The sequence below is a fragment of the Octopus sinensis genome, linkage group LG2, assembly GCF_006345805.1.
Source record: "Octopus sinensis linkage group LG2, ASM634580v1, whole genome shotgun sequence".
NCBI lineage: Eukaryota > Metazoa > Mollusca > Cephalopoda > Octopoda > Octopodidae > Octopus > Octopus sinensis.
The window spans coordinates 192,715,708-192,742,472 of NC_042998.1; the positions used below are offsets into that span (position 1 = coordinate 192,715,708).

The 26,765-nt window shown below is 36.1% G+C and overlaps 1 protein-coding gene across 5 annotated transcripts in view; it reads left to right on the plus strand.

Moving 5' to 3' along the window:
* LOC115232440 (innexin unc-9) overlaps positions 1–26,765 on the plus strand; it is a 677,230-nt gene that overhangs the window by 380,602 nt on the left and 269,863 nt on the right. Inside the window, exon 1 of one of the 5 annotated variants that reach the window (XM_029802314.2) lies at positions 4,523–5,659. The exons of 3 other annotated variants lie outside the window; for them this stretch is intronic. In XM_029802314.2, coding sequence (XP_029658174.1) covers positions 5,460–5,659 — 200 coding nt within the window. In that variant the 5' untranslated portion in view covers positions 4,523–5,459. Of the gene's footprint in view, positions 1–4,522; positions 5,660–26,765 lie in introns of those variants that run through there. One more of the 5 variants, XM_036500602.1, reaches the window with a different exon arrangement.

A 26,765-nucleotide genomic window follows, 5' to 3' on the forward strand; every position in this document is an offset into this window, starting at 1 on the left:
GCTGAATCTCCCCGAGAATTACGTTAAGGGTACACGTGTCTGTGGAGTGCTTAGCCACTTACACGATAATTTCACGAGCAGGCTGTTCCGTTGATTCGGATCAATCGGAACCCTCATCCGACGGAGTGCTTCCCCAGACACGTATGTAATAAGCACGTAGCGTTGTGAGCGTAAAAAAGTGTTCAGATCTGACTTACCGTAAATCCTCGAGTATAATCTGCATTTTTTCCCCAAAATTTAAAGATCAAAATCCCTAGTGCGTACTATATACGAGGTTAAAAATGAAAATGTTTTTCTAAGCAATGTCCGAGTCTCTATTTGCTGTCCGGCAATGTTTAATCAGACGCATTTTGTGATGTCGGGCGCGAAAATACCTTAAGCTAAGCCTGAAAGCAATGAAATCATAAAAGAATCATTCATAACTTGCAGTAAGCAACATTTATTAAACGTTATTACTGATCTTTCTTTATTTTCTGCAAACAAAATACACAAAAAAGCTACACGTTTGCATTATGTTATATATACAATAATAATAAAGGGCGTTACTGTAAACATTTTTACAAACTAAGGACGTTATATAAACCTCCTTGACTCAAGTTAGAGAAGGGGTGCGTATTATACACAAGATTTAGGTTTTTCAGAGGTACAGCCCCCTAAAAATCCCTTGCGTATTATACTCAAGGGCGGACTATACTCGAGGATTTACGGTAATTTCGTTGACACGCCAAAGTTTGGATACTTCTAATTCATATGAGCTGGCTTGTATTTTGTTGCTATTTTCATTTTTCCCATTTGTTGTCACGAGAAGACAAGCTCTGGATCTTTTCGGTTTGAATGGCAGTTTTTAACATAATTTCTAGGTAACTAAAAAATTTTAAACTTCGTATACTGGTAGAATGTGTTTATAAAACATCTTTTTCTCTTGGCTTTATTGAGAACATTCTATAGTTTGTAAGATATTTGTTGTCTTTCTTTTCTTCAGTTTCTGCAATTTCAACCAATCACTGACTTCTATTGAAGTAAAAAACATTCTGTGCCGTATGAATATGTCCCTCGTTTAAGAAACAGATTGGGTTTATTTACATTTGTGAAGAAAAAAAGATATCCCCCTAACCCTAACCCTAGAACAGATTGAAATGCAATAGATCGATACTAGGGTCATAATTATGGGTGACAATTTCATATGACACCGCTTGAAAAATCTGCCGTTCAAACCGGAAAGATCCCAAGTCCTTTCTTGACAAAAAAGGCTTTGCCTATTTTACCTCTTAAGCTTCCTGATCAGATAAGAACACAGTTCCCTCGTAGTATTGCTGATGTTTTCGAATAGATAATTCAGTTACTCTCTAGAATAAACTTAAAGAAGAATGACTGGGTTGCTACTTTGATTTCTGCTTTCACAGGAACTTCAAATAGAGCAAATTGATATTTCGTTAATCAATAAACAATCACAATCTTTAATACCTGAGAGATCTACGAAGAAAAAAAATGCTTTCTTTTTTACTTATTTATTGGAAATATAAACCGAAGAAAAAATCTTCTTTGATCTTCAGTTTGAATTTATAGAAGTAAATAAAGACGTACTTGCTCTAGCAACCTCGTGATATATATACATATATATATGTGTGTGTATGTGTGTGTATGTGTGTGTATATGTATATATATATATATATAATATATATATATATATTATATATATATATATATATATATATATATATATATATATTCTTGTTTGCCAGCAGTAGTAGTTTATAAATTGTTTCTGAATAATTAAAATTTCCTACTTAAAAAAAAAAAACATCATTAGTATGCAAAACTTAATGAAATATTCAATCTTATTGCACTGACCAGTCTAGACAATTGCAAATTTCGACCTACTTTCTCTTTGCGGTCCCTGAATTTAATGACCTTAACTTCATGAATTACAAATGTTCCTCCAAAACAAATCACCTATAAAATTCACTTTCAATGCATTTACAGTATTTGGAAATCCGTGTGATTGTTCACCGGTGACTTTAGAGTGTGTTTTTCTCCCTAACCCTTTTTTGTCGTTCTACACCTGTCATCTGTTCATACTGTACCAACTATCTATCCTCCAAACCAGTGGATGCGTCTGAAAGGATTGGATCAAACACTTTCCTCTCTGGTCAATTTTTCATCAACTTCTTCAAGTATCACTTGAAAAGGAAAGTGAGAGTAGGGAGGCAAGTTTTGTCTAGCGAATATTTCAAAAAGAGATGGGTGAATGTAGCAAGGTTGGCATGTATGAATGACGAAGCCACCTTGAGCATAATCCTATGAACCCGGAAAATTTTTAAACAGAGAGTTACTTGCAAATAAATGTATTAACATGTGACATTATTGACCGAGGTTACCGTGGTCTTTTCCGTAGGCTTTTCTTCCCACGGATAAACCTTATCTGCTTCCCCCTTTACACTTTACATCATGACACTGTGATACACGATCCCTATTGATCGTTTTTTTCTTTTCCCCCTTTTTTTTCTTCATTCCCTTTTACGATCCTTTTGATCGAAAACCTACCCCATCCTTTTTTTTCTCACCCCCAAAAAGAAAAAGCTCTACTTTGTAATCTGTCCCGTCTGTGTGCAGCCCTGTGTGGCTAATAACGAAACATATCCTCTAAACCAGTGGTTCTCAACCGGGGTCCATGTGGCTTCTGAGAGTCCATGTAACATTTTTTGGGGGGTCCATACAACAAAATAGTAAAGTGGGGATTCACAATTTTTTTTAATGACCCCTGAAAAAATGTTGCTTTAGATGTATGTATTTCAAGAACCAGCTAGGTTTCTTTCTCTAACATTTTACATAGTTAACATACGCAAATTAATGTGTGAACAACACAACAAAATATGAATTTTGGAAAAAGGATCTGAAAAACTAGTTTTTAAACATCGAATAGCTATGGAGGTCCACCACAATAAAATAGTTATTAGAGGGGGGTCTCTCTTTTTTACTTGTATCAGTCATTTGACTGCAGCCATGCTGGAGCACCGCCGTTAGTCGAGCAAATCGACCCTAGGATTTATTCTTTGTAAGCCTAGTACTTATTCTATCGGTCTCTTTTTGCCGAACCGCTAAGTTACGGGGACGTAAACGCACCAGCATCGGTTGTCAAGCGATGTTGGGGGGACAAACACAGACATACAAACATATACACACACATACATATATGTATATATGACGAGCTTCTTTCAGTTTCCGTCTACCAAATCCACTCACAAGGCTTTAAGACACTTGCCCAAGATGCCACGCAGTAGGACTGAACCCGGAACCATGTGGTTGGTAAACAAGCTACTTACCACACAGCCATTCCTGGGTCCATAGAAAAAATAATGGTTGAGAACCCCTGCTCTGGACCTTAATTCTAATCTGTTTAGATGTCTTTATTGTTGTCCAATAGTCATAGATAAAATCGATTTCTATCCCAACATCCTTTAAAATATTGTATTTGAAGCGTGTATTCCTCGAATCAAACCATATTTGGTGGATAATCAAAACTGAATCTTGGATTTTAAATTACAGGAAAATTAGTTTTTCCTTTTCGTTTGCCATCGGAATAGTAATTTCTTTTGATAGGCATAATGCTCTATTTTTGTATGACGGAAGGGCAGAGCCCTTCGGGAGGAATTATGCAAGGTGGAACAAGATTGCTTTCAGAGCCCCGGAAGGAAGAAATCCATAAAATTTTTAGAGGACTTTGACACAGGATCCTTCTTTGGTTCTCCGGATTCCAGACCAAGGTACCGGTTGCATTCTCCTCCTGCAAGTCCTGGGGAAAAGTATAGTTACCTGAATGTATTGCAGTGTATTATACAGATGCTTTTTCGCTAAACTGAAACAAAAAGAGGGAAAAAATGTAATAAAATGTTACAATTTTCACCACGAAAAAATATCTCTAGAAAGAATATCATTTCTTTTACATAAGCCAAAGTAATGAAAGAAATAAAATTCTAATTCGCGTGGAAGAAAAAAATATAGCTGAAATAAAACGGCACAAAATAATGAAAGCATTAAATCAATCATTATTTAAAGTTTATATATATATATATATCTTTTTTCTGGATTCTTTTTTATTTTCTTCTTTATCTGCCTAGAATCATGCAAGTCAAGTCGACCGTCACCGAAAGTATATCATTTATCAGATTTTTTTTTATCAAACTTCATAGTCTTAATTATCTGAATAATTATCTTTCGTAATTAGGAAGATAAAATTCGGAAATTTTATCGGATAGAAAGTGAGAATAAGCGATGGGTGAAGCCGTTTCTCTAAGGGCGTTAGCAGCAACAAAGAGTATTTCTTTACTTTAAAATTGACGCCAGAAACGGCTTCACAGGAATGTACTTTCTTTCATCTGTGTTATGTTCTTATGCTATATAGCGACCAATGTTGTTTACTAGTTTCTTGTTAGCCTGAAGCTTCTTCTCATCGCTAGCGTGAGTGATAGATAGCAACACCATAACTAAGTCTCACTTATATACACTCTTAAATGTTTTTACTTTCTTCCTGTAAAAAAACAGAACAACTCACCAATGGAACATCTTAGTTTCCCATCCAGCAGCCAGCACACCACTTAGCAGTGCCATGTATATTTTATTAACCTTCCGATAACTATTTAGGCTTTTTCTTCTCTTCCTTTTTCAATTTATGCCTCTCTGTGTTATTAGCAAAATACTAAGCCAAATAACTGCACAAAATTAACATTTCGCTTTAATTTACTTCAGCTTCGTAAGTTTCCTCCTTTCTTTCTTTCTTTCTTTCGTATTTTTACTTTCTTCTTCTTCATCATTTTCTCCTCAACTTTATATCTTGTCGCAATTTTCTTGAAAAACCGAAACAAAACAAACTTTTTCTTCTCTCACTCTTACACTTTATAAAACTCTGCAGTCGCTCGCTCTCTCTCTCTCTCTACCTTCATTCATGCACCCTTGATGTTCTAACACATTGTTTTCTATTTAAATGTATCTTGTCGCTTTCCTTATTTAATGCATCCGTCTTCTTCCTAGCAGCAGATATTTCGCCTGTCTTCTTCTGACTTATTACATACATTAACTTCTTCCACTCAGCACCAACAAATGCACGCACATATTCCCTCTCTTCCTGTCCGGTCCTAGCATTTCGTTATTCTATATCCCTTACCTCAACTCTATCTAATCCTCCTTTTCGTCTCGATTCTACTTCTTATTTTTCTTCTATTATATCTGCTTGCTTTTCTTATCTTTCTCACGCATCGGCCTTGCCTGTTATTTTTCCTTCATTCTCCTCCATCATAATTTCATTTTACCTTCTCTTTCGCACATTTCTAGTTTGCTTTTTTTTCTTCTTCCCCCCTCTTTTCTTTCGCTCCTTATTTTCCATAACATCTAATGCCTACTCTGTGTAAACCGTCCGACACTAGTTGCACATCTCTTTTTCACATGGCTGTGTGCGCGACAACATGACGTCCGTAAGATTTTTCGCCGAGTTAGCTGCAACTACTGCAGGACCTGCAAGCAATGCTCTCAGTACTCGACGTGCTTCAATAGCAGCCAGGAGGGCCTCTGAAGTAATCGGTGAAGGAGGATTTGAACACCCTATACATCACTCAAGTTACTCAACTTCCTACTTGTCTGCTTTTGATGACGTCTCCAGTAATTTGTAAGTATCCAACAGATGCACCAATAAGTTTATAAGTGCGCTGCAACAAAGTTTGACATTTTTTTGATTGTCATTTTATTCCCCCCTAGTTCTAAACTCCCTCAAAAGTTTAATAATTTAAAACGCTTTAGATTACTTAATCTATATTCACTTTTATATATGTCTAGATAACGATAAGATTGCGTTTCTGCGTGTAATATGTGCGCATGTGGATAAATATATATATATATATATATATATATATATGTATGTATGTATGTATTTATGTATGTATGTATGTATATGTATGTATGTTGCATGCGATTCTTTTTTTTTATTTTGAACAATCGCTTTATTTTGTAAACCGATACTGTAATGAAAAAAAAAAAATTCTTTTTAACTTTTTATCGATCGAAATATTCACCTAAAGTAAAAAGTAAGAGAAAAAAAATGTTAGTTTGTCAATATTTTGCTCTTGTTTTAATGATAATCAAATTAGCGATGTTTATAAAAATCTTCTGATTAAAGAAAAGCAAAAATAAATATTTATATATAAAAAAAAAAAAAATTATGACCAAAACTTGAAAGAGTTTCTGCTTTGAAACTTGTTTCCTCAATAAAGAAACTGTAACAAAATACATATGTATTTTGCTATTGATGTAACTATAGAGAATGTTGAGTGTCTTTCTGCTTGATTTTCTTTTCTATTTCTCTTTCTCTTTCTTTTTTGCGTCAATATCCGTGCAAAATATCAAAATGAAATAACTCTAGCTATGAATATTCTTCTTAACCGATCACAGTGTGTACAAGAAGGAATATAGATGTATCGATGTTATTAAAATGTCTTTAAAAGATGAAGTAAAAACGACAATATATATATATATATATATATATATATAAATAAATAAAACCCCCCAGAAAAATGCTGAAAATAGAAGTGGAAAGGAAAGGTGTCTAATAATATATAATTCGATCGGTAAAAATAATAACGAACAAAAAACGAAGGGAAATCAGTGTGTTAACAGGTAAGTTTGTTTGACGGTGAAATAGTTTGTAAATAACAACAAAATACATCGTGTAAAGGGGGCCGTGTTAACCCTCTTTTTGTGTTTTTGATTTGAACTGAGTTCTGTAATTACCACGTTGTTGAGAAGGAAGCGAGTTATTATAACCTCTTCCAGTTCGGTTTATCTATGCATTTAGTCAATGTTTGTATGCACGTGCTGATTATTTATTTGCAAGTGTTCTCTTTGTAGTTGCAAAATTACCGGAAGCCAATATATTGCATGCACTCTGCTTTCCACTCCTCCCATTTTCCCTATCACATGTGAATGCATGAAACAATTATTATTATTATTGAGTGAGCGAGCAGAGCATGTCTTGTCTTGGTATAAAAGATGGGCTACAGCAAATATTCTGCTCAATACCACAGATTTGCTTGTCAGTTGTTTGACCTTAACCAGTTGAGCATGTCCCTTAGTGGCTGACGATATGTGCATCTCTGATCACGAGCAGAAGTAGTGGGGGAGCATCATAGCCATGTGTTGAGAAGGATTCTTTGGGGTTTGAATAATTCACCTCTGGAAACATGGGTATTGTTATTATTATTTGTAGTGGTAGCATCTTAGTTTTACAGTAACTGTCCATTCGTTAAAACCCCTATTCAAATGCCTTTTTATTATCATTCCATTGTCCAATTGTATTATTGCATAATTCAGAACCTGGATCCTGTAGCAGTTCTTATCGATCATTATTCAGTTGAACAGATTTCTGAAGCATTCAATTCCAGCCAAATGTTCCCCTTCTAAGTTCCCTTTTCATTGGCGCATTTTAATCTGGTGGCATCGTTCCTTTCTCTTCAATATTTTGACTCCAATTTAATACTCATTCGAATCAGTAACCCTGAAAGATTAAAAGTTTGGACAATGTCTCAATGTTAATAGATCTTTCATTTCAGAATCTTAAAAAAAAAAAAAAACCCAAAAAAAAAAACACACAACACAAAATGTAGAACTGTAAATAGTCTATTCTTAGATTCCACTATGCAGTTTTCATTTTGGAATAAACGGGAACGATGCCAGGGGTGGCGGGTACAGCTTCAATTTTAAGAGGATGGCTGCGAACATGGTTAAAAGTAAAGAATCAATTAGTGATTGAGCTCTCTATGAAGTCCAACAGCATCTTGAGAGTGACAGCTGCATCTCTAACCGAAGACACAGTGAACTGTTAATCAATACTGCATACGTTTACTATAACCAAAAGGTGCACAACAAATTTTATAGAATTTTGCTGTGTCTTAATCTCTAATACTACTACTACTACTACTACTACGTGGATTCAATAAAGAAAGCTTATATGATCACCATAAAAGTAGTGGTTATGTTTTGTTACTCTTTACTTGTTTCAGTCATTTGACTGCGGCCATGCTGGAGCACCGCCTTTAGTCGAGCAAATCGACCCCGGGACTTATTCTTTTGTAAGCCCAGTACTTATTCTATCGGTCTCTTTTGCCGAAACGCTAAGTGACGGGGATGTAAACACACCAGCATTGGTTGTCAAGCAATGCTAGGGGGACAAACACAGACACACACACACATATATATATATATACACATATATACGACAGGCTTCTTTCAGTTTCCGTCTACCAAATCCACTCACAAGGCTTTGGTTGGTCCGAGGCTATAGTAGAAGACACATGCCCAAGATGCCACGCAGTGGGACTGAACCCGGAACCATGTGGTTGGTTAGCAAGCTACTTACCACACAGCCACTCCTGCGCCTGTTACTTCAAAATTTTATTCACTTTTACGGTCTGAGTCGGTAATTGAACAGGAACTAGTTACATGTAAATGTTGATACAGATTGCTCCAACCTTTATTTCTTTATATTAGTCTACTAAACTGATAAAGTTTGATTGTACGACTATATCAAAATGCAAGGATGCCACAGAGAATCATCATTTTGTTACATAATAATAATCATAAGAAATGGAAGACTCGATCTAGCTACCAAATATCTTTGTGATTATGTCCTTTGATAAATTAGCTTGCTAATGTAATCTATTATTGACTTGTAAGAGAATCTGTTGGGAGTTAAAGTAGCAGTTATGTCTAAATCATTTTAAATACATCATTCACCCATACTTGTTGATGTCATATTTTCTGGGATTTTGTGTATTTTTAGTCTTTTTTCCATTATCAGGTGCTATGTATAAGTACATGATAAATGCTCGTTATGTGATCAGTTCTCCAAGCATTGGATATGCAGTGCAAATTCCAGTAGAAGCCTATTAGATGCCCTCCCCACCATGTGGAGATTAAACCACTGGAAATATGGTTTACAAACGAAAATAAAGAATTTAGGCATGAGGCCAGCAATTTTGGGGAAGGGTAAGTTGATTACATTGACTTCAGTGCTCCACTGGTATTTATTATTATCAACCCCCAAAAGGATAAAAGGCAAAGTCGAACTTGGTGGAATTTGAACTCAGAGTGTAAAGATGGACAAAATGTCACTGAGCATTTTGCCCCGTGTGCTAATGATTCTGCCAGCTCTCTGCCTTAATGTAATCTATAATATTAAGTTCACAAATACAAAAGTATTTATCACGTGATCACGTGACCGACCAGACTATCAGATGTTGTTACACATCGCTGGTCACAATGCGTTTGCATTGTTTTTAGCCTTCGAATGACGCCACCCCGCTGGCTAAGCGAGCAGGCCAACAGAGGAAAGAGTGGTGAAAGAGTACAGCAGGGATCACCACCCCCTGCCGGAGCCTCGTGGAGCTTTTAGGTGTTTTCACTCAATAAACACTCACAATGCCCGGTCTGGGAATCGAAACCGCAATCCTGCGACTGCGAGTCCGCTGCCCTAACCACTAGGCCATTGCGCCTCCACTTATTGTTTATAGTGGCAGTCAAAGCATGAGTGTCAGTTAACCTTGAAATTAGTTTCCAAAGTTCCAGTACTGATAATTGTGAATCTTTACTGAAATAATTTGAAATGATACCAAGCTGCCATGTTTGATGAACAGCTACATAAGTTTTGTAAATCTATATTGAAAACTTATCAATTTCTACTGAAAAGTTTTAAGTAGAAGTTAGTTGCTGCTTATGGCTTCTTGCTGAGGTCTCCAGCATCTATTTTTATCATTAGAATCCTTTCCGAAGTTGAATCATAACCAAATTACAATGAGAATCCATATATATTGGTTTCCATGACAGATTTCCTATTTTCTGAAAACTTCAACTTAGATGGAGTACTTTTATAGAGATAGCCTATCTCTATCATCATCATCATCATCATCATCATCATCATAGTTTAATGTCCATTTTCCATGCTTGCATGGGTTGGACGGTTCGACTGGGGTCTGGGAAGCCAGGAGGCTGCACCAGGCTCCAGTCTGATCTGGCAGTGTTTCTACAGCTGGATGCCCTTCCTAACACCAACCACTCCATGAGTGTAGTGGGTGCTTTTTACGTGCCAGGGGAGGCTGGCAACGGCCCCGATCGGTTGATGCTTTTTACGTGCCACCGGCACGAAAGCCAGTCAAGGTGGTGCTGGCATCGGCCACGTACGGATGGTGCTTTTTATGTGCCACCGGCACAGGTATCACAACTACAATTTCCATTTGATTTTTTGATGTTGATGTACTTGACTCAATAGGTCTCCTCAAGCACAGCAGGTCGCCCTACGATCCAAGGTTAACACAGCAGGCCGTCCTGCTATCCAAGGCACTTTAGAAAGGCTGGGGCTTCTATGTGAAGCTGGTGCAGGAAACAGCCATGAACTCACATTATTTGTCGGGTCTTCGAGGAAATGAAACAAATTATGAAAAGTACAACAATACCACTTGGAGTGAAACAGTCAAAATACTCTTCAACACTCCAAACTGCTTTTGTTTAATATACTAAACTAAAACTATATAGCTTAACCCTTTAGCATTTAAACTGACCATATCCGGCCAAAATATTCTATCTGTGTAATGTTCAAACCAGCTAGATCAGGCCTGTCACACCTACCTTATAATGTCATTCTAAAAATATATAATCACATTAGAATCATGAAGCTATGAGGTAATGCACGATTAATTCAAAACTATGTGAATAAGTATTACAGGTGTGGCTGTGTGGTAAGTAGCTTGCTTACCAACCACATGGTTCCCGTGTTCAGTCCCACTGCGTGGCACCTTGGGCAAGTGTCTTCTACTATAGCCTTGGGCCAACCAAAGCCTTGTGAGTGGATTTGGTAGACAGAAACTGAAAGAAGCCCGTCATATATGTATATATATATATATGTATGTATGTGTGTGCATATGTTTGTGTGTCTGTGTTTGTACTCCCAACATCGCTTGACAACCGATGCTGGTGTGTTTACATCCCCTTAACTTAACGGTTCGGCAAATGAGACCGATAGAATTACTAGGCATACAATGAATAAGTCCTGGGGTCAATTTGCTCGACTAAAGGCGATGCTCCAGCATGGCCACAGTCAAATGACTGAAACAAGTAAAAGAGTAAAAAAGTAAAGAGTGATCTGAATGCAAAAGGGTTACATTTTTTTTAAGGTGAGGTAAGGCATAGAGATTAGCTAGAAAGGTAGAGTTTAATCACTAAACAAGGTGTTTGCAAATATTTAGGTGTGCAACGAACTTTAGTTAGGATTTAGTATGTTTTTTTTTGTAAGAATGTCTTAAATAATGAGAATGCATTATTTTTAACTTTAGCAAACCTGAAAACAAAAATAAGTTATTTTAAACATTTTATACTATTTACTCTTGCTTGTTATTAAATCGGGGTGTAGCAGAGAAATCTAGTGGCTTCCTTCATTGGTTATCTTTCTTGACACTTCAAATTCAATATTCTATTATTAAAGTTGTTCAAATGTTGTTGAACAGATGGTGATCAGCATTGCTAACAATAATTATCTTTATAATCTTCATCTTTACCATCAGTAGTTTTTCAACTGTCTTTCCAAAGACATAATTTTTTTTTTTTTTTTTTTTTTTTTTTTTTTTCTGTTTTCTGAAAATTATTTAATTTCTCTACTGAAGAACTACAGTAAATAAATGGATCAAGATTAACACCAGTTAATTATAATATATTAGTTAAGGCTTTGTACCTGTAGATTGAAAGCTGAGCTTAACCTGAAAAACTTTTTATACATAACAGTGGGAGTTAGATAAAGAAAAAATAATCAGCTTGAAACATCGAAGTTGGTGGCATTGTAATAGATGGATTAAGTGAAAGCAGGGAGTTGGCAGAAATGTTAGCACGCCGGGAAAAATTCTTGGCGATATTTTGTTTGCTGTTATGTTCTGAGTTTAAATTCCTCCGAGGTCGATTTTGCCTTTCATCCTTTCGGGGTCGATAAATTAAGTACCAGTTACGCACTGGAGTCGATGTCATTGACTTAACCCCTTTGTCTGTCCTTGTTTGTCCCCTCTATGTTTAGCCCCCTGTGGGCAATAAAGAAATAAGATGGATTAAGTGTTGGCACTTGTAGTATTAAATAATTTCAATTGAGAACCAAATTTACATATTGTAATTAATACGCCACCGATTGGATCTCTTAGACCATCAGATACTGTATGAAAATTAAACATGCTGTAGCAGGGGAAAAGCTGGGAAGTCTGAATAATTTAAAGTCACATAAAAAGATAAGAGTAAAATGAGGTTTCATTTTATCCCCAGTGAATAAGATTAGACCAAAGGAATTCAGGCAGCAACAGGAGAGTGTTCAAAAATTAACATCTGCTTCACACAAATTAGAAACCAATTCGATAACGGTAAAAAGAAAAAAAAAGTTGGGGAAATTAAAAGAAGAAGGGTTCTTTTCTCTATTGACTCAATATCAATTCTTAGATAACAAAGGCCAAAAAACTTTTGAATTGAAAGGTAATAACTTTAAATGAACACCTCGGAGATAATGATGTCTAAATTCTGACAAGAAAGTAGATTTGTAAAGCCTTCCTTCAATATTGTCTTATCACTTATTTTCAAGAATTGCAGCTGTAAAACTGAAATAAGCAAACAAAAAGCCTTCTGTAACTTTCACCAAGGCTAATTTTGCAAAGATCTAGGTTAAAATAAACATTAATAAACAAAATAGATAAAATGTGTTTCTATCGTGCTTATAGCTATATATTGATACATGATCTGCTGAATAACATTGATTGTCAATATTGAAACATGATGTTGGCATAGATTTTTAAAAATTATTATAGATGGACGGATATTAACTAAAATGAATTTTTTGTAATAATGTGTGTTACAAAATATGACATGTACAAATAGTCTACAGTATAGACATCCTTCAAAAGTGGTGACAAAATTGGACGCATTTTACAAAATAGTACGGAAATTTTGATACAAAGGACCGAAAAGTAAGTTTAATACTAGTTTTAAGTAACTTACACAGATATGTTTGCATAGATAGGAAAACTGAAAAAATCTTGAACAAGATTTTCTAGTAAAAGGGGAAGGAAACAAGTTAACAAATATAATATATATGGATATATTTACTCTTTTACTTGTTTCAGTCATTTTGACTGCGGCCATGCTGGAGCACTGCCTTTAGTCGAGCAAATCGACCCCGGGACTTATTCTTTGTAAGCCCAGTACTTATTCTATCGGTCTCTTTTGCTGAACTGCTAAGTGACAGGGATGTAAACACACCAGCATCGGTTGTCAACCAATGCTAGGGGGACAAACACAGATACACAAACACACACACACACACATACACATATATATATATACATATACGACAGGCTTCTTTCAGTTTCCGTCTACCAAATCCACTCACAAGGCATTGGTCGGCCCGGGGCTATAGCAGAAGACACTTGCCCAAGATGCCAGGCAGTGGGACTAAACCCGGAACCATGTGGTTGGTTAGCAAGTTACTTACCACACAGCCACTCCTGTTAACAATTTACGTTTATATATTTGTTTTGCAAGATTTTTGATGTGAAAGCGTGTGTTGAAACAGATGTTGTATTTAGGAATAGTCATTTTGCCAGTTTAGCCAATAAAAAAACACACGCACTATATATTTGGTGTTACTTTGCTTCAGGGTTATTTATTTTTTATATTAATCTTAATCTTATTTCAGCCAGACTTGTTTTGTCACACTCCTTTTACATCATCGGTGGTCCTTTGCTTTCTTCTTTCTTATTTGTGTGTCTCTCCTTACCAACGGTCAGCGATTTTGTATTTCGTATTTCTATTGTATGTGTCTTCATTTGCGCATGCGTATATCTCTATGTGCGTCTATGTTTAGTTAGTGTGTGTGTGTGTTTGGGGGGGGGGGGGGTGGATGCCTGTAATATTTGTATCTCCTGTTTATATGCGGTCACAGGAGTATGACGAAAGAATTCTGGCCGAAATAAGATTAAGATTAATGTAAAAAATAAATAACGCTGAAGCAAAGTAACACCAAATATATAGTGCGTGTGTTTTTTTATTGGCTAAACTGGCAAAATGACCCTTCCTAAATACAACAATATTTGTTAAAAATATTAACATGAAATATGTCTCGTCTCTTAGATTTACACATGTGTATATCTACAGGCATGCATACATGTATGAATGTATACATATATTTCTCATGCACATATTTTTATATATAAAAGTGAAGTTGTGTGTCTGTCTCCTACGATTTAGATTCCTAACTACTCCCACATTTTGCGGTGCAGTTTAACCAAAACCGAGTATCTTATAGTCGTGATTCATATCGAGCCCTTCTGGGTATTAGCGCGCGTCTACGATGAGTCTACGATTTAAAAAAAAATTTACCAGCATTTTTTTTCCATTTTAATGCATTTTTTTTTCGCTATTATATTAGGGAAGTAACTCTCTAAAAATGTCTACGATGAGTCAACGATTTAAAAAAAAATTTACCATAATTTTTTTCCCATTTTTAATGCATTTTTTTGCTATTTTTTGGCTATAACTCACTAAAAATGCTTATATAGTTATTTCCCTTACAAACCCGAGCAATGCCGGGCGATACTGCTAGTGTAATATAAACATCAATTATTTATAAAATACAATGTGTTTCTTTCTTAAATTTCTCCCTTAAATTTGTATTGTTAGCTCATAAAACCCGTTAGCAAAATATGAGCTTCAGAACACTTAGTTTTGTTGCCACTGCTGCTGAAAGTATATTTTATTCCAGCCTTTACGATCACTATGGCAACTATTACTGATGCAGTTTCCATGACTAGACTTGGGTAGCAGTATAATAGATTCATAGTAGAAGAAATACAAATAAATAAATATATAACTTCAACAATAATTATCAAGATACTTTTTCACACACCCATCAACATACTTAAGTCGGGTATCATCGCTGTATAAGAAGCATGTCTGATGACAGGCTTAAAGTCCACTTGAAACAAATTAAAATAATTGATTCAAGCTACTATTATAGCTAAGAACTAACAGATGTAAAGTTTGAATGATACATGTTCAAGAGTCTGTGCATGTATAAATCGAGTGGGTTAAAAACTACAGGATAAAAATGGTGCGGGAGTTAGTCTTTGTTTCATAGTCATTGGTTACCATCATTTTAATCGACCCTTAGCCCTTTAGCGTTCAAACCGGCCGTGTCCGGCCAAAATATTTAACCTGTTTTATATTGAAACTGACCAGATCTCGCCTCTCACCTCAGCCCTACCATGTCATTCTAAAACTAAAAAATCACGTCACTGAAATTTCTAAATTACAAGATAAATGCATGATTAATTCAAACCATTTTAAATTAAAAAAAACATCACATTTGACAGAATAACCTGAACACTAAAGGGTTAAGCAAGACACATAACTATACTTGCCAATTCAACCCAATCTAATTAAAAAAAAAAAAATGAAAAAAATAAGTGCCGTCATTTGTTCGTCTGTTGAAGTGAAGGAATCAAAGCAGCACCTGCGGTAGAATAGAACCATGTGACCCAGTTAATATTAGAGAAATATCAAATTCTGTACCTTCTCTCAATTAGATCATCATGATGAGGTAAGAGGAATATTATTGCAAATGTGCAATCCAGATTTGCTAAAAGCATCTGCATATATTTCGAATCTGTTGATACAGATGACCTAATTATAGCATATTTTAAATGCATGAGTACATATTCATTTAAAAAATTGTTACTTGCGGCTGGTAGATGCCATAATTGATAGAGCATGGAACAAAATACTTTGAGCTATTTTGTTTCACCTGCTGAGCATCTCGGTTCAAATTCCATCCTGGTTGACTTTATTCTGAGGACTGTAATATAAGTACTAGAGTCAGTGTAAACAACTTCATTGTTCAACGTCCGCTTTCCATGCTAGCATGGGTTGGACGATTTTGACTGAGGGCTGGTGAGCCAGATGGCTGCACCAGGCTCCAATCTTGATCTGGTAGCATTTCTACAGCTGGATGCCCTTCCTAACGCCAAACACTCCGAGAGTGTTGTGGGTGCTTTTTACATGCCACCGGCACAGAAGCCAGTCAAGCGGGACTGGCAATGACCTCGCTCGAATCTTTTTACACATGCCATCGGTACAGGTGCCAGTGAAGCGACGTTGGTAACAATCACGCTCAAATGGTGCCCTTGTGCGTGCCACGGGTACAGAAGCCAGTTGGCTGCTCTGGCAACGGTCACGCTCAGATGGTGCTCTTGGCACCCTACTAACACAGGCATAAGTGCCAGTAAGGCGACGATGTGTAATTTAAATTAGGTCTATGACATCTATCCATGACCAAGGCATTTAACAACTATGGATCAAACTGATTTAGCTGTAATTATCACAGGATTGTATAATTTATTGTCAGATCTATAAATTTAATATATGATGTATCGACTTCTCATGTTCAGTTTAATTTGCTCCAGACTTTGTAACCTCTCTTTTTAATTCAGTAAAGTGATAATCCCAAAATTGCAGAAATTGGTCAAAGAAAATCTTGATGATGGTGATTGGTTCTGATTTAGGCACAAGGTCAGCAGTTTTGAGGGTGGGGGTGGGGGGTGCTGTTGATCAAATTGACCCCAGTATTTAACTGGTACATTATTTCATTGCCTCTGAGAGGATGAAAGACAACATTGAGCTTAGAAGATAAAAAGTTAGAGCAAATACCACAAAGCATTTTTCCACTACTTCACCGGCTCTACCAACTCATCATAATCATCGTTTAACGTCTGCTTTCCATGCTAGCATGGGTTGGACGATTTTGACTGAGGGCTGGCAAACCAGATGGCTGCACCAGGCTCCAATCTTGATCTGGCAGAGTTTCTACAGCTGGATGCCCTTCCTAATGTCAACCACTCCAAGAGCTTTAATAATAATAATAATTGTCTCAAATTTTGACATAAGACCAGCAATTTTTAAGGGTGAAGAAGATAGTTGATTGTATTAACCCCAGTAATTTGACTTGTACTTTATTTTACTGACCCTGAAAGGATCAAAGGCAAAGTTGACCTTGGTGGCATTTGAACTCGGAATGTAAAGAACTGGGATGAATGCTGCTAAATAATTATGTCTGATGCTTATTTAGTAGATTCTAGTTAATCAGCCCATCAGATAGGTGTTTATTTGGCATTTGGTCCCCAAGAATAAAATCGGATCAAAATCGATACCTCACTATGCTTCTTCTTTTTAGAGGACACTATAAAGTTTAATTCTGATTACTACTTAATTATCTAAGGCAACCATATCTAAAAAGTTAGTAATTAATATTGTTTAACCCTTTCGTTACTGCATTTATTTTGAGATGCTCTGTGTTTCTTTCAATTGATTTCAAATATAACAAAGAATTTAGTAGAATAACTTAGTTATTATTAAGCTAGTGTTAGGAACATAAACTGTGACTAAGGTTTGGTGGAAGATTTTCATTCAGAATTTTTGAAAACAAGACATTTGTACTATAGAGCCAGAGGTGGTTTCAGCCAGGTTGCTATCAAAAGGGTTAAGAATTGTTTCTCTATTATATATTTTAACACTTTCATTACTGTATTTATTTTGAGATGCTCTTTGTTTCTTTCAATTGATTTCAAATATAACAAAGAATTTAGTAAAATAACTTAGTTATTATTAAGCTAGTGTTAGGAACATAAATTGTGACTTGGGTTTCGTCGAAGATTTTAATTCAGAATTTTTGAAAACAAGATATTTGTACTATAGAGCCAGAGCCAGAGGCGGTTTCAGCCGGGTTGGTAACAAAAGGGTTAAGAATTGTTTCTCTTTTATATATTTTAACCCTTTTGTTACTGCATTTATTTTGAGATGCTCTGTGTTTCTTCCAATTATTTTAAATATAACAAAGAATTTAGTAAAATAATTTAGTTATTATTCAACTAGTGTTAGGAACATAAATTGTGACTTGGGTTTCGGGGAAGACTTTAATTCAGAATTTTTGAAAACAAGACATTTGTACTATAGAGCCAGAGCCAGTTTCAGCCAGGTTGCTATCAAAAGGGTTAAGAATTGTTTCTCTATTATGTATTTTAATATCAAACTCAACATTCTCTGTCTGTTTCTCCCCCACCTCCTTTGTACTCCTCCTCCCCCATTTTTTTAATGCATTTCTCAACAGCCAAATGAATAAAATGCCCAAAATCAACTGCTTCTTCGTCGAAAGTTCGTGAGTAAGAATAGTGGAATGATGTTATTAACCAAATGGTATGATGAGTGGTCAAGTTACTACTGTTTATTACTTTGCAGCTGGGAGGTTGTAACAAATTAATTAACCTCACACTAACAACATTCAGCAGCTTGTGGTACAGGTGTTCATATGAAATTTCTTTCCCATAGTGCACCAAATGAAATTATTAATATTCTATGTGTGTGTATCTCTTTTACTTGTTTCAGTCATTTGACTGTGGCCATGCTGGGGCACCGCCGTTAGTCGAGCAAATTGACCCCAGGACTTATTCTTTGTAAGCCTAGTACTTATTCTATATAAATAAGGATAAGATCGTTAATTTAAATTAGATAGTGATCTTATCAGGTTGCCAGCATGGAAATAAAAATCTTCAAAGGTAATGATTATTATTAGAATTATAATTTAAGGTATCTATGAGATACTGCCATGCTGAAAATAGCAGCCAAAATCTGACTCTGAAACTACATTAAATGTTCATACAGCACCAGGAGAGAAGACAAAAAGACAACTAGTTTTATTTTGTCTTTTTGTCTTCCCTCCTTGTGCTGTATGAACATTTAATGTGGATTTAGAGTCAGATTTTGGCTGCTATTTTCAGCATGGTGGTATCTCATAGATACCCTAAATTATAATATATATATATATATATATATATATATATATGTGGAGGCACAATGGCCCAGTCGTAGGATCGCGGTTTCAATTCCCAGACTGGGCGTTGTGAGTGTTTATTGAGCAAAAACACTTAAAAGCTCCACGATGCTCCGGCAGAGGGTGGTGATCCCTGCTGTACTCTTTCACCACTCTTTCTTCTGTTGGCCTGCTCGCTTAGCCAGTGGGGTGGCATCATTCGAAGGCTAAAACAATACGAACGCATAGTGACCAGCGATGTGTAACAACATCTGATGGTCTGGTCGGTAACGTGAACGTGATATACATATATATATATATATATACACTCTCAGAGTGGTTGGCGTTAGGAAGGGCATCCAGCTGTTGACACTCTGCCAGATCACCTTAGAGTCTGGTGCAGCCATTTGGTTCGCCAGTCCTCAGCATGGAAAGCGGATGTTAAATGATGATGATAATGATATATATATATATCTCATAGCTACTGTTTTTGTGGTTTTGTATGAAAACATTAAACTGATCAGCTCATAGAAATGTAGGGTTGAGTATAAATTTCACAAATCACATGATACTAAGCTAAGTCTCCAATTCTAACTCTGTTTCATGTCCACTGTCATCACTAAATCCCTTAGGATTAGCAGGCAGTCAGGTATCCGCATTAAAACTTGATACGGATTTAATGGTAGAGTTACTAAATATAACATGCACACACACACACACACACACACACACACACACACACACCATATACTCATACACATCCCTACCCAATAACACACACACATGCACACAATTTAAGTAATAATAAATAAAATTGAGACATATTCATACCATTTTAGAAAAAATTTATATAAAGCTACTACTGCCATATATATATATGCGTGTGTGTGTATAAATATATGTATGTATGTGTATATATATATATATGTGTGTGTGTGTGTGTGCATATATATATATCTATATATATGTATGTATATGTTTATATATATACATGTATGTATGTTTGTGTGTATATATAAATATATGTGTGTATATATGTATGTATGTATGTATGTATGTGTCATCAACATCATTATTTAACGTCCACTTTCCATGCTAGCATGGGTTGGACAGTTTGACTGAGGACTGGTGAGCCAGAGGCTGCACCAGGCTCAATCTGATCTGGCAAAGTTTCTACAGCTGGATGCTCTTCCTAACGCCAACCACTCCGAGAGTGTAGTGGGTGCTTTTTATGTGCCACCGGCATGAGGGCCAGTCAGGTGGTTCTGGCGACGATCATGCTCAAAGGTATTTTTACATGCTACCTGCACGGGAGCCAGTCCGGCAGCACTGGCAATGACCACGCTCAAATGTTGTATTTCACATGCCACCAGCACACACACACACACACACACATGCACACATATATACACACACACACACACACGTATACACACACACACATATATATATACACACACACACACACACACATATATATACACAGACATATAAGGTGACGCTGGCAATGATCATGCCCGAATGGTGCCTTTCACGTATCACCCGCATGGGAACCAATCCGTGGCCCTGGCAACGATCACGCTCGGATGTGCTTATAACGTTCCACTGGCATGAGTGCCAATCAGCCTGTACTGTCATCGGCCACATCAGCAATTTTGATTTGTTTACACTTGCCTCAATAGGTCTTTGCAAGCAAAGTTCATTGTTCAATGAATAAGGGGTACTCATAAGTGGGGCCGGTTACACTCCACATTCAGATGTGCTTTTAATGATCTATTGGCAGAAGTGCCAATCAGGCAGTTTCACTTGCCTCAATAGGTCTTCGCAGGCAAGGTTTATTCATAAGTGGGCTGGTTACACCCACTGGCATTGGCCATGGGCTATGGTATATATATATATATATATATACATATATATATAAGTCAGTAAATGGTGGGGTTGTGTTAACTGCACGTGTAGAAATGATAGCAGAGGAAGAAATAATAAGGCAGAATGCTAAATTGAAAGTAAATTTTAATAAAAATGGGTGTATGGAAAATTAAAAAAGAAAAAAAGAAATCAAACCAGCCTTCATTGCAGGGCAAATTTTCAAGATTTGGAAGGGGAAAAAGATTTTTTGAAATTGAAGAAGGGGGGGGGGGGGGAATTTACAATGTTTTTTTCAAAAAAATGATAATACATATTTACAAAAATTAATAAATAAGTATACCAATACATTGTAGATTCTTTATGCTTTTAGAGTTCAATAATAGTCCTTTGGAAAAAACTTCTTTGGAGGATTAGGATGCATGTGTTAAAGTGTAGTGTTTAGTTTGAAAAGGTTGGATGATTGTGTGTCAAAACAGGAAATGGGGTAGGAGTTATCCAGTTCCTGTGTGTAAGGGAAGAAAATTCTGTGGATTTTATGCTCTTTAATTGGAATGCTGGATTTTTTGTCAAACAGGATGCTTATATCAATTTTTGTCAGATAGGATGCTAGAAAAAGGAATATGGTCACCGTGGAGTTTGCATATTAAGACGCGTTTGGTATTTTTCAATAAAAAGATTCTCCTTGTTTATTCTTTCTTGTGTAGAGATTCTGTCTTTACATTGGTAGAAAGGGAATATATGAAATTTGGGATTTTTATCTCTAGCGCAAGAGTCTATGTGGTTACTGAGTGGAATTTGACAGTATTGTGGGGGATTTATCTGTTCTTTATGGACTGCTACTCTTCTGCGTAAAAGAAGGCTCGTTTGTCCAACATAATTGGTTTTGATTTTAAACTTTGTTCCTTCTTTGAAAGTAAATTCAGAGCCTTCAAGTAGGAAGTGGCAGGTACCACAGTTAGGGCGTGCACATTTTTTAACTGATGGGGGTGGATGTGGTGTGTGAAGTTTGGCATTTGTTAAGAGTTTTTTCAAAGATTTATGTTGCATTTAAGGATTTTATGTGTATTGATAATATTATTCATTTTTGGGTCTGTGGACAGTAAGAGGAGGTTTTATATGATTGTGGTGTATGCTTCGATGTTTTTGGGGTTATGCGTGGAAATGTATGGAAGTATTTTGAGGTTGGGTGTGTTACTGTGTTGGGTGGTTTTCAGTGTATTATTGTCAAGTTCTTTGGCACGTTTTATTCCATAGTCTATGAGTGTGGAGGTATATTGGTTTTGTAATAGTGTTTTTTTGAGGTCTTGAAGGCGTATTTCTCAAGTTGTCTCGAGTTGTCTTGGATCCCAAAACTCCCATTTACAATAGATTATGCCTCCTTAGTCCACATAAATTCAGAACTAAATTTCCAAATAACTTAAAAGAAGATGTGGCTTTATAGTTTTGAACAGTAGTTTAGGTTAACTGTCAACACCATATTTTGGCCAGCTATTAGCTTTATCTTCTTCGTATCTGGTCTTTGTGAAGCCTTAACTTCATCTTGTCTTGTCTCTTATCACCACTTCTGTACTGTGAATATACATCTGAAGCAAAACTGCATATCTGCCTTACTACCTACCTACCTATATATATATATATATACATATATATATCTGTGTGTGTGTGTGTGTAGTGAAAGAGGGAGTGAGATAGCTATGGAATGAGGTAGTAAAACTATGTTTACATAGGGGCCACTACAACTTTTGTTTTCTATTTTCTGGCATGTTTATATCATGCAGTAATGGTCGAGTCCTGACATTGCTGGATTTAAGAAGTCCAACCTGTATAAATATATCCTAATATCACAATATAGAATTTATGCTCTTATGAATGTTCTGTCTCATCGCGTGGTAATTTATGATGTAAGCAAATCCTTAAATGGTGGACATCATCAATTGATGTTCAAAAATTTTACATGGACACAGCCTCCATCAAAGAAAAGTGAATATTTTGCACAATTTTTCAATAATGAGCTTTATAAATTTTATTGTACGAGAGACTAACAATTGTTATAGGTTTTGTACTTATTTAAATTGAAAATAAGTATAAAAATTACCCTTAAGAAAAAAAAACAACTTATTTTTTGCTGTTTGTCATGCAGTTATGCAGCCCTTTTCCAACTGTTTAAGGTTTAATGCTAGAGTAATATCTATTTCTTTACTACCCACAAGGGGTTAAATACAGAGGGGACAAACAAGGACAGACAAACGGATTAAGTCAATTACATCGACCCCAGTGCGTAACTGGTACTTAATTTATCGACCCCGAAAGGATGAAAGGCAAAGTTGACCTCGGCGGAATTTGAACTCAGAACGTAATGGCAGTCAAAATACCGCTAAGTATTTCGCCCGACGTACTAATGCTTCTGCCAGCTCGCAGCCTTCCAGAGTAATATCATTAGGCAAGTCTAATTTTAGTTTTAGTTAAAATATAATTTCCGTATATTTTATATTTACACTTTCTGATATAAATAATTGATTAAATGGTGTATATAAATTAACATTTATTAAATAATTTTTCGTGTATATAGTATACACTGTAATGTGGTTGGCATAAAGAAGGGCATCCAGCCATAGAAACCATTGCCAAATCTGACACTGGAGTATGATGTGACCCTTGAATCCAAAGGATTCTGTCAAATCATCGAACCCATGTCAACATAGGACAAGAATGTTAAATGATTATGATTGTAATGGATGGTATATAAAACTAGTTTTATATCATTGGCATCCCCTGTGTTATGAAAGTATTGTACTCTTGAAAATCTTGCCATGATGTGGAGTTCCATAACACAAAACCTATTTCCCCATTAACTTCTATGTTACATGAAGGTTAATGAATATGGAAGAAAGAACGGAAAAAACATGTTCCGCATTAACGAATTCCAAAATTTTCATAAATACACAACTTCAATATCATGAGAAAGGCTTCTGTAAAGAAATTCCAGTCTCATGGAAACAAAAAGATATAAAAATGCATTGAAAATGATGTGGAGAAGTGTGACATAAGTCATCTCGTAAAAAAAAATTAAAAAATTTAAAAAAACCCAGAAAATACATCAATTTACTGAACCATTTTTCTTTTAAGCTTTCCATAAAATATAATTATTTAATCCTCTTTGTTTCCTTCTTGCAATGAAGTTGGGTTAGAATTTAACCAAGGATGGATAATCATTATTGTTTCATCCTAAATGATTTTCGATTAAATGACCCTATGCCAATTCAGCCATGACCATCCCATCTTTTTTCAGGTCTAGTTTCTCTTAGTCAACATTATTCAATCCTTTTATTTTTAAGTGAAAGTAACAGTCTTCATCATCATCATCGTTTAACGTATGTTTTCCATGCTAGCATGGGTTGGACAGTTCGACCGGGGATCTGGGAAGCCAGCAGGCTGCACCAGGCTCCAGTCTGATCTGGCAGTGTTTCTACTGCTGGATGCCCTTCCTAACGCCAACCACTCCGTGAGTGTAGTGGGTGCTTTTTACGTGCCACCGGCATGGAAGCCAGTCAAGGTGGTGCTGGCATCAACCACGTACGGATGAGGAAAATTTAGCTGCTATCCCTAACATGTTGAATAACTATTTAGAGGCTTCCATTTGCTTATCTTGGGAATTGAAACAACAAATATCTCACAAAAGGAATATGAAATGGTAACTAATATATATTATCAAAAGGCAGTGAGCTGGCAGAAACGTTAGCACGCTAGGCGAAATGCGTGGCCGTTTTTCGTCTGCCATTACGTTCTGAGTTCAAATTCCGCCGAGGTCGACTTTGCCTTTCATCCTTTCGGGGTCGATAAATTAAGTACCAGTTGCGCACTGAGGTCGATGTAATCGACTTAATCCCTTTGTCTGTTCTTGTTTGTCCTCTCTTTGTTTAGCTCCTTGTGGGTAGTAAAGAAATAAATATATATTATCAAAATGTAAGCTTATATAACAGTAAGGTTGATAAAAGGGAAAATGGAAGACTATTTTATTTGACATACTTTGTAGTTGTTCTGCGATTAATGTGCGATAAGATACCTATGCTTACTTTTTTACAAGAATGTTCTTACAATTAAAGGCTTGTTATTTGTTATGGAGATAAATATATAAGTTAGTGTCAGAGAACATTGAGATAAAAAGTTTGAGTCATCACCTCAAAGAGATCATTTGTATGATATTGTAATTTTTTTTATTCAACACAAATTACTAGAAATCTCATATTGTTGAATAAATACGAAATTTTTCACACAGACAGACACACACATACACATACACTCACTTACTCACTCACTCTCTCTCTCTCTCTCTCTCTCAATCTGAGCATTTTGACTTCTTGTTAAATGCTCATACAGCACTTTGATATTGTATACTTCAAGATAGACGTATAGGTACACCACACTATTAATTTTCTGATAATTGACGGTCCAACACCTCCTTAAAACCTGATGAAAATTATGAGTAGCTCTTACACTACCTCTTCACAATCCACTATACTGTAGTCCCATGACTTCGCCATATACTTGGCAGGGTAGCTGAATGGGTGCTATGCCTTGCCAGAGGCAGCTCATAAATCCAGGGTACGGTTGTCACTCCATGAGGTATTTTCAAAATACCCCACATACCCATTAAGTAGAACTGTTGAAAAAAATGACAATGATGTTTTGGTACACAAGCTGTGTGATATAATTAGTAATTAGTGTATAATTATTAGTTTAGAGGTGTGTTGGTGATGATCTGGCAAAACAGTTAAGGCTTTAGAACAAAGGATACCAGAAAGTTGGTGGCATACCTATATAAAAATGTGTTACTATGAGTATATGTATCTTGATTGTATAAAATTCGATTAGAGGTTATGTTAGCCTCATGAAGGGATGGTGTCATCCAAGGAAAAAGTAAGCAAAGGTCCTTTTTTGTCATGTTCATAATTAAGGGCGCCTATGCTTCAAGAACGTTTTCTGTCTGAAATAAGTAGAAAATTATTAAAGAGCATACATCAATTACTAAGTATGTTGAAATTCACCTAAAATATAATTAAAATACTATGATAAAATTGTGTTTCAAAACACAACACTTAGAGCAGCCATTATTTTCGGAACAATCTAATACTTGGTGCTCAGGTTATCATTTATTAAGGAGTTGATCTTGGTATTTTTGAGTTGTATGGTATGATATGTATTGTGTCCGGTGGTATCCTTTGTGGTATTCTCTATTATGCCAGGAGGTGTATTTGGGTGTTGTGGTAGATTTAAGGGTTGGCTGTTAGCAATGGCACTATAGTTATATATTTTTTTACTACCTACAAGGGGCTAAACATAGAGGGGACAAACAAGGACAGACAAACGGATTAAGTTGATTACATCGACCCCAGTGCGTAACTGGTACTTTATTTATCGACCCCGAAAGGATGAAAGGCAAAGTCCACCTCGGTGGAATTTGAACTCAGAACGTAATGGCAGACGAAATACGGCAAGGCATTTCACCTGGCATGCTAACGTTTCTGCCAGCTTGCCGCTTTGGCACTATAGTTATGAGCGTTTTTGTTACGGGGGTCAGTTGGTATTTTGGGTTTATATGTATGGAGTTGGTGGTTATATTGAATTAATTGACTAGGGTCGGGGGTTGGCCGTTGGTGGATTTCAGAGTTTCGTGTTGTTAAGATGTTAGATAACTCTGGCAATGTTAATGGTGGCAAAATAGGACAATTTTATAGATTGGAGGTTAAACCTTTTTCTAAGGGGGAACCTTTTTCTAGTAGAGCAAAGATGAGTTTGGATACTCAAGTCTAGATGTTAAGGGTGAAGTGGGGATGGAACCATATGATGTCTTGGTTTCTAGTTCATTTAATCCAATTGGATATGTGAGGTTACCTAGGTGGAGATAAAGTTTTGGATGTGTATGTTGATGTCTGTTTTGGTGGCTTGTAATGTATATAGGATTAGGAGTTATTTGGTA